Raw genomic sequence first — 9,530 nt, 5'->3', positions numbered from 1 at the left:
AGAAAGAGAAACGTAGATGTGAGAGAAACACATCGATTGGTTGCTTCCTGCACGCGCCCCGACCAGCGCCGGGGATTGAACCTGAAACGGAGGAATGTGCCCTTGACCAGAATCCAACTCCAGACCCTTCAGTCCGAGGGCTGACGCTTTAAGCACTGAGCAAACCAGGCAGGTCCGCCTTTCTTGTGATGACTCTTCCCTTTGGGGCTGCTTAGACCTGCTGCTGAGTGTAACCCCCGCTTCTCCCAAGACTGGTGCCAGTCTTTTAAAGACTAATTTTTATGGTCATTATGATAGACTAGAGGCCCGAAGCACGACATTCGTGCAAGAGTAGGCCTTCCTTCCCCCAGCTGCCGGCACTGGCTTCCCTCTGGCAACCGGGACCCGGGCTTCCCTCGCAGCCCCTGCTTTGTCCAGAAGGCCATCGGGAAAGACGTCCGGTCTAATTAGCATATTACGCTTTTATTATTACAGATGCATGTTCTTCGTTAAAATAGGGATTGAGCTGGTGTGGAAGCTTATGAGGCACTGGTTTTGAGCTGCCAGGAGACAGAGTCCCATTTGTCTGGCCTGTTCCCCTCTAAAATGTAAAGTCCCGTGTCCCAGGAAGCCTCCAGTCCCAGCAGAGCGAGATGGTAGGCACCTACCGTCTGCACTTGCCGATGCATGTAGCTAGGGGACCCTTTGGGGGAGTAGTTCCCAATGATGACGACTGTGGCGGGTCTCAGCCTATCAGGCTTTAGCCTTTGCAGATAAACACGCTGATAGCATTGGAAGGTGGGGTCTGGGCTTACACGCAGATAAGCAAACACAGAACACCCCACTAATCCCAAGGAACCCACTCTGAGTACCCGAGGACTGTCCTTCATTTTCCATCTCTATGTGCATTTTCACTTCACTTCATGCACTCAGAAATTGTGGGGCCCATAGGGGGCCGCACAGGGGTTACCCAGGTCTGCAGCCTCCTCTAGGGGCTCCGGCCTGGCTCTCAGGAGGAAGGAGGGGGTTCTCAAACCCTAGATGGAGCCAGGTCAGAAGGGCAGGCTCATGGGGCCCGAGGTGCAGCCGGTTCTTACCGAATGGATCCAGTCAATGTAGTTGGAGACGCGGGTGAAGACGGAGGGCTTGTGGTAGTAGTTGCAGCCGAGGGAGGACCCGAAGCTGACCACGCCGTGCACCTCCCACTGGCCGTTGGCCTTCTGGCAGTTCAGGGGTCCTCCGGAGTCTCCCTGGGGAAGGTGGGGCTCTGTCAGGAGGGCCTGGCCGCCTGGGCGGGTGCTGGGAGCGGGAGGGGCTGCCCCTGGAGACCCGGGTCCCATGCTTGCAGTATGTTGATATTGTTCCGCCACAAGTCGCCGTGGTCCCCGGCCAGCCCCTGTGGTCACAGCTCAAGGTGGCCCCACAATACCAACAAGAACAAACTTTTATCCTTTCTGGGTGCCTGGACCTGAGCCAAGCGCTTCCTACTTCCTTATCTCACGGATCCTCACCGAAACCTGTGTGGTAAGTGTTAGTATTCCCATTTCACTGTCAGGAAATGCTGAGGCCCCCGGAGGTTGTGACTTGCCTGAGGCCGTACAGGCAGTAAGTGAAGGAGCAGAGACTGCCACCCACAGTTAGAACGGCGGGCGCTCAGCCACCACCGGCCATCTCCACCCAGGATGAGGGACCTGGCCGGGGGCTGGTCTGCGTGGGGGCAGCGTGCAGAACACGGTGTGATTGTCAGGATGTGTGAGGCTCCTTGCTCTGCCCTCACTCTGATACAAGGGCCACCCCATAGCAATTCCTTTCGGTTAGGACACTGTCTTCGGGAAGGCTCGGGGGCAGCTACCATAAGGGGACACACTGGGCCATGAGTGCAATTAATTCAACAGATAAACCCGAAGTCACCTTAGAAAGGCCCTAACCCAGAGCATACACCCCTTGGCTCCCTTCCGACACAGAGGAGAGAATAAAAGAGATGATGGTGATGAGAGACCCCAGTGAGACCCAAGGAAGGACTTCCCAGCAGTGGGAGGCAGGGAGGGGGCAGATACGACAAGGAACATTTCAAACATCTTTTCTGGAGATGACAAGGACAAAGGTCAGGGACTGAAGTGTCTGGAGCTGTTTCCAGTGCTTCTGCTAGCAGGCAGGGGACAGATTTTAGGACCCCCGAGAGCCTCTCCCCACCCCCGGCCCCATTTCATTGTGGAGGAGCAGCACCCAATTTTCTGGACTCACGTTGCAGCTGGAGATTATGCCGTCACCCCCAGCACAGATCATGTTGGTCTTCACGGAGCTGCCCCACCAGTCAGGGCGGGAGCATGTGGCATAGTCCACAACCAGCAGCTTTCCCTGCTGCAGGATGTCAGGAGTAGCCCCATTGGCTGATGAGACAAGAGAAGAGAGAAGGCGAGAGAGAAGGCGTTAGAGGGACAAAGGGACTCCAGAGAATTAAGGAAGTAGTAGGCGCCTGCTGGGTTTCTGCCCAGCCCTTTTTTCTGGTCACTTTGACTTCCCATCTATCCATGGTTGCAAGGGGGGCGGCCATGTTTGTTTATCCTGTGTCCTCACAGTTGATTGGTTAGTGTTCTGGCCACTGATGATTGGTTCAGGGGTGAACAGCTGACTCAACCTCAGCCAATGAGCTCCTTCCCTGGGAATTTGGGATTAGAACTCAGCAATCCCAGGCAGAGAGGTTGTAAACCTGGGAGCTGTTGGCAGTGGCTGCCATTTTCTTCTAGGGAGAGAAGAATGAAGTGGATCTACCAAGAAAGACATTCTGAGAGAGGGTTTCTGGAGTTTTTTAGTCTTCCAGCCCCTGATTCTATCTTGTTCCTGAAGCCTGGCTGTGTCTCTGCCCTTGGTTGAGACTGGCTATTTTCATGGGCTTCTATCACTTACTTTAAATATAACAGTGAACCTCCTGGCATTTCGAGCCCCAGTTGGGAAAAATATTCTAATGTGGTTAAGGTAGAACTTTCCTAATGGCCCCTAATGATACTGTCACCATCACCTCCATTACTATTATCAGTGCTACTTATGGCAAGGATTAGTAGTATTATAATTCTACACCTGTGCTTTATTAGGCTTTTCAAAACATGCTAACCCTCACAGTAAATGTATTTTCCTGTATGACAGACGAGATCTTGAAGCTGGGAGAAGTTAAGCAGCTTGCCCAAGACCACTTGAATAAATCATTAACATGTATAATGTTTTACAATGTATAAAGCACTGTCATCTCTCTTTTGTCATCTCTTTTAATCTTGCCAATTGTATTTCCGTTTTGCCAGATGGGGAAACTGAGGCTGCCAAGTGACTTGCCCAGGGTTACAGAACTCACCCACCGAGCTGGGACTGAGAGCCAAGCATGTGGACCTTGGCTCTTGCATTCTGCCCCGGTGCTTTCTGGGTAAATGAACAAGAGGCCGTGCTTGTGACGCCTCCCCTGCTTCTCACTTCTGCTGAGTTTCCACGTGTCCTTGATTTTGCACATACGCCCGTCCAGAGGGCGGCAGTAATCTATTTGAGTGCATGTGTGTTGATGTACCTCTGGAAAAACACCTCACTTATACTAATGGGTTTACGTCATTATGAAAGGGACCACACCTGCACGAGCTTTCCAGCCCTCTGGTAACATGACGAGACACAGGCAGGCCCTCTGTGTCTTGGGGCCTACCATCATTGGGGTCCTGACCTTGGAGTTCATGTCAAAAGGAGACTCACACGAAGCCAGGTCTGAGCAGTGAAGTCAGGTGGCACGTGGACGGGTAAGTCTGATGTGTGGAGAGGAGGGTGTAATGAGGGTCCAGGGACATTTGTGAAGCCTGAGGTCACAGAGTGGATGCTGTTCTGGACTCCGGCCTTGGGCCACACAGAAACTTCTTAGCCAGACGTCATGTGGTCACTAGTACCCTCATTCTGTCATAGTGACAGTGACAACTATCACACAGCACCTACTATGTGCCAAGCACTGTCCTCTGCTTCCCATGGATTCCCTCCTTCAGTCCCTGTGTTCCCAAGTCCCTGTGATGTGGGTGCTGTTATTATTCCCATTTTACAGATGAGGAAACCGTGGTATGGAGAGGCTAAGTCATGTACCCAAGGTCACAGAGCTAGCAAGTGGAGGAGCTGGGATTCGAACCCAGGCAGCCTGACTGCTTATCAGTCTGTGCTATCCTGCCCCTCCAAGGCAGCCAGCATTTCTCCCAGAGACCCTGGGATGAGAGTGTAGAGAGAGCCCCTGGTTGGACAAGGGTGACACTGCCTCCTTCCCTCCCTCCCAACGCTTGGGCCTCCCAGCCCCCCACTTACTCTGTAGCCTTCCCCAGCCTGTGACGTAGCAGGTGTAGTTGTTGGGAAGAACTTTGCCGGCAGGAGGGAGGCAGCCCAACTGGATCTTGTCACTCAGGGGGACAGAGCTGGCCAGTTTGAGCAGGGCGATGTCGTTCCTGGGTCGGAGAAGAGAGAGAGCGTAAAGAGAGGGCTGACTGTGCCTGTCCTACTTTCATTTCTGGTCTGGCCCCCGCTGGAACCATTGAGCCCCCTCCCTGGCCAGCCTGATGGTGCGCCTTCCTTCTGCCAGGGCTGCGAGGGACTGGGGAGCAGCTGCCTTTAAACCCCAGGTGGTATTTTGTCTCTGGTGGAGCTTGGAGCCCTGTACCCCTGAGAGCCTTTCGGGGATTCTCTAGAACAGGGAGGGCAGGAGGTTTTGTCTTGCAATGTCCACTCGGTTGGCTTAGTCATGGCTGCCTGCTGGGCTGTGTTGACAAGGATCCCGAGCTTCTGCCCAGCATCAGCGAGGACACATGTCCCAATTGCTTGGTGATATCTGTCCTGCCCTTCTACTTCCTGTGCTCAGTGAGCAAACGGCAGGAGATGCTCCGATGCAAAGGCCTTCTGCCCTTACTCTGCGCTCTCCCTCCCACCTGGCGTCTGCCCCAGGTTCGTCCCTATTCTCACGCGCTTGTCTAGGAAACCGTTAGTGATGAGCAGGTGCCTTTTCCACGATGGCTGCAATGGGCTCTGCCATCCCATAGGCACTTGCTACGAGGTGATGTAGACACTCTGGCCCTCAGGAGGTGGGGTCTGGGCTTCTGCCCCCTGGATTGAGAGTGGGCCCGGGGCCTGTCATGTGGAGGAAGTGACACCAGGTGACATCTGAGACTAGGACGTGAGAAGAGATACAACTTCCATCTGGTCCTCCGGGACCGTGTGCTTGGAACCCGGCCTCCACCACGAAGAAGCCAGGCCACACGGAGAGGCCACGTGTGGAGGATCTGGACACCAGTCCCAGCCAGCAGGGGCACCGACCCCCAAGGGCGAGGGAGGAAGCTTTGTACATGATGCAGCTAATCCCTAAAGCAGCAAAGTATGCGCCTCCGCTGGGCCTGCCCCTTGAGAGCAGGAACGGGCGGGAGCGAGTGGTTGATTCTGCAGGGGACCTTTTCCTTCCTCACTTCCTCCTCCTCACCTTCCCCAGGATGTCTGGGCCACCCTCCTCCCAGGCCGCTTTCTAAGTGCTTTACATACAGCATCTCATTTAATCCTCACAACAACCCTAGAGGCAGGCCCTGTTACTCTCCGCCTTTTAGCGAAGAGGAAACCGAGGCACAGAAAAGCTGAGGAACCCAGGAGGGGTCACGCAGTCATCATTCCTACTGAGCCACCGGGCTCCAGAAGCTCAATTCCTAACCACCAGCCTGCACTGGCCCACGGCCACACGCACGCCCTGAGCTCCCTGTGACCTGGCACGGCGGCCTGTGCCTCTGTGCGTCTGCACCCAGAGTCCAGTGTCCAGCACGGCGTGGTACATGGGGGGGGGGTGTCAGTAAAGGCTTGGGGTGGGCATAGGACGGCATCTGATCACCTGAGAGGAAAGGGGGGATGATGACTGTGGGCCTTGGAGAGCTCAGAGACACTTGTCACCTGCCTGTCTCCGTTACCCCCAGGCTGTCCCTGCAGGCTCTCAGGGTCTCTTTGAAAACGTAAAAGGCCTAGTAAGAAGGGGTATAGGGTGGGGGAAGGCAGGAGACACTGTGTCCTACTCCACTGAACAGTCATGGAGTCTGTAGACCCATCCCTGTGTCCCCAGGGATTGGCATGGAATCAATACCTTGTCAGTGAGTGCCGGGGTGGACAGGGTATCGGCCGGCTTCACTGGCAGGAGACCCAGGGGGCCCTGACAGTCTTGGCCTCTCCCTCCCCCCAGTTCACACCCTCATCCCAGTCATCTTTGGGGCTGGCTCTACTTCTAAAGGTCATATAAAGGTCAGAGCTTTCCCCCCCTCCCTACAGAAGGAGCAAAGGAGGGGGTGCCTTCTGGGAGACACCCTCCTGTCTGTACCCCTGCTGCCCCCGCCCCCAAGTGTGCCCAGACAGGAGGTACCCTTTGGAGAGCTGGCTGGAGTTCCAGTCCTTGTGCACCACGATCTTGGAGACCTTGACAGCCAGAGAGCCACGCTCGTCCACGGAGAGGTTGTGGCGGCCCACCACCACGCGGTAGGTCCTGGAGGAGCTGGGAGAAGGGAGGTGAGCAAAGAGGGTTAGCTCCTGGCTGTCTGGTCCTCCCCCACCCCCTCCCCCCATGGGCAGGGACACCCCAGTGCACGGTCTCCAGAAGCCTGGCTTTGGATAACGCTGGGATGGGCCAAAGGATGCCACTAGTTGGCACTTGGGAATTTTTCTTCCCTGGGGCAATTGGTTAGTTATAGTATAACATAATGACTATCCTATCTAATAAAAGAGCAATATGCAAATTGACCATACCTCTGCCACACCCACAAGCCACGGCCACCAGCCAATCAGGAGCAAGTATGCAAATTAACCCAACCAAGATGGCTGCGGCCATGGAGAGAGCAGGAGGCTTGAGTTGCCCCCGGCGATGGAGGAAGCCAAGATTTCTGCCCGCTCTAGCCTGCCTTGGCCTCCACTCAAGGCTACAAAGTTTCAATTATAGAAGGTAAATAAATCCCAGATACCAGGGCCTCCATTTGGGTGGCTGGGGGGCGTGGCCAGCCTGCAAACCACCACAGGCCCCTTGCCCAGGCTGCTCCAAGCCCCAAGGGAATCCCCACCCTGATCTGGGACACCCTTCAGGGTAAACGAGCTGGCCCCCACCCATGCACTAGGCCTCTATCCTATCTAATAAAAGAATAATATGCAAATTGACCATCACTCCAACACACAAGTTGGCTGCCCCATGTGGTCAAAGATCCTGCCCCCATGTGGACACAAGATGGCTGCCACAAGATGGCCAGCAGGGGAGGGCAGTTGGGAGGGACCAGGCCTGCAAGGGAGGGCAGTTGAGGGTGATCAAGCCTGCAGGGGAGGGCAGTTAGGGGTGACCAGGCCTGCAGGGGAGGGCAGTTAGGGGCAAACAGGCTGGCAGGGGAGCAGTTAGGCATCAATCAGGCTGGCAGGGGAGTGGTTAGGGAGTGATCAGGCTGGCAGGCAGAAGCGGTTAGGGGTAATCAGGAAGGCAGGCAGGCGAGCAGTTGGGAGCTAGCAGTCCTGGATTGTGAAGAGGGATGTCCGACTGCCCGTTTAGGCCCGATCCTACTGGGATCAGGCCTAAACGGGCAGTCGGACATCCCTCGAGGGGTCCCAGATTGGAGAGGGTGCAGGCTGGGCTGAGGGACACCCCCTCTCCCGTGCACAAATTTCGTGCACCAGGCCTCTAGTTTCTTGGCCAGGCAAGTGGATATTTGCAAGGCTCCTTTATATAGGGAGGTTCCGGGCATTGGGGCTGAACTCTCGGAGATGAATGCTGGCTGGCGGGGTGAGCCGCTGGGTGTCTGGGAACAGCACTTACCTGATGCAGTGGGCAGCTGTCAGGACCCAGTTTTGGGCCACCAGGGTCCCTCCGCAGGTGTGGCGCCACTGGCCATTGTAGCTGAACTGCAGGGAGACCTGGGGAGAAGCATGGGCGTTCTGGTAGACGAAAGAACTGGGCCTCCTGCTTGTCAGCGTCCCACCACCCACCCCTGAGAGCAGGGCTAGGGCCAGGTGAGCCAGGCACTCATCTCAGGTGCGAAGTGTAAGGGGCACCAAGAAACTCAGGAATCAGGATCATCACATTTTAATGCAACATTAAAAAATAAAATTAACATAAAAGATCCATGTTTCTTCTTTGCCCAGACCCTCCAGTGTAAAATCCAGATCTGTACAAAGGCCTACAAAGCTCTACATGACCGCCCTCACCTCATCGGCTCCCACTCCCCTCTGCTCCAGCCACACCGACCTCCGGGGCATGGAGAAATACACCGAGCCCACTCTGCCCCAGGGCCTTTGCACTTGCTGTTCCTCCTGCCTGGAATATTCTTCTCCCCAGTATTAGCATAGTTTTCTCCTTCACTTCCTACAGGTGTGTGGTCAAGGTTATCCTCTTCAGTCCTAGCTGGTTTGGCTCCATGGATAGAACCACTGGCCTCCAGACTGGAGGGTCCTGGGTTCAATTCCAGTCAAGGTCACATGCTCGGGTTGTGGGCTCGATCCCCAGTGGGGGACATGCAGAAGGCAGCCGATCAGTGATTCTCTTTCATCATTGATGTTTCTATCTCTCTCTCCCTCTCCCTTCATTTCTGAAATCAATAAAAATATATTTTAAAAAAAGGTTATCCTCTCCAGGAAACCTCTATGACCACCCTGCACACGCATATGTGCACACTCATGTCCCCACACTACATGCACTTATGGACACACATATGTACGGGTAGTTGGATGGGGCGGCTCCTTATTGCCGCTGGAGAAGGTACCCCTTCCTCTACCCTCCAAGGTTGACCAAGGCCACAGAAATGTATTCTATTGGTGAATTTTCTCATTGTTGCCAGTGCAACAGACCCCATGGTGGAGGGCACAGGGGTGGTGTGAGGTGGTGGGGGTAGGGAGGGAAGAGTGGAGTGCGGGCGACTCACCTGCCAGGGCCAGCTGTTGGGCCTCACATCTTCACCGCCAACCACCCTGGGCAGATGGGGCAGGTAAGTGGGGAGCCCACAACTGAGAGCTGTGAAAAGAGAAAGGATTGTGAGTCCAGGAAGCAGTGACCCAAATAATCTCACCTACACTTGCTTTCCCCAACTCCAAAGAGAAAATCCTGTTCTAGAGGGATCCCGAGAGGGCATCGAGTCCTGCCCTTGGCTGCATGTCTTTGGAATGTCAGTCCAGCTCTTTTTTTTTTTTTAAATATACATATATTTTTTATTGATTTTTTTTTACAGAGAGGAAGGGAGAGGGATAGAGAGTTAGAAACATCGATGAGAGAGAAACATCGATCAGCTGCCTCCTGCACACCTCCCACTGGGGATGTGCCCGCACCCAAGGTACATGCCCTTGACCGGAATCGAACCTGGGACCCTTGAGTCCGCAGGCCGACGCTCTATCCACTGAGCCAAACCAGTTAGGGCTCAGTCCAGCTTTCTTACAACCAGAGGACCGAGCCCAGTGTGGGCAGGGAGTCCCGGCTCCAATCCCACCAGGAAAAGTGCCTCTGGGTGACAGGGCTTACCTCCAGCCACCAGTGCAGACAGCAGCAGGGCCCTGATCATGGT

The 9,530-nt window shown here is 54.9% G+C and overlaps 1 protein-coding gene across 1 annotated transcript; it reads right to left on the bottom strand.

Annotated features, from left to right (window-relative positions):
* Positions 1-908: 908 nt before the first annotated feature.
* CELA2A (chymotrypsin like elastase 2A) lies at positions 909-9,530 on the bottom strand (the record flags this gene model as incomplete). The annotated part of the gene is made up of 8 exons (XM_080657085.1): positions 9,488-9,530; positions 8,898-8,986; positions 7,796-7,893; positions 6,371-6,499; positions 4,297-4,433; positions 2,224-2,369; positions 1,077-1,229; positions 909-1,016 (listed from the first exon to the last, which is right to left on the bottom strand). The coding sequence occupies exons 1-8, from the start codon at positions 9,525-9,527 to the stop codon at positions 909-911; spliced, it is 900 nt and encodes a 299-aa protein (XP_080513211.1). The 5' UTR covers positions 9,528-9,530.

Source organism: Plecotus auritus (genome assembly GCF_963455305.1).
Source record: "Plecotus auritus genome assembly, chromosome: 2".
NCBI classification, from domain to species: domain Eukaryota; kingdom Metazoa; phylum Chordata; class Mammalia; order Chiroptera; family Vespertilionidae; genus Plecotus; species Plecotus auritus.
Note: the sequence above shows the minus strand (reverse complement) of the source record. Positions and strands in the feature narration are given on the sequence as shown.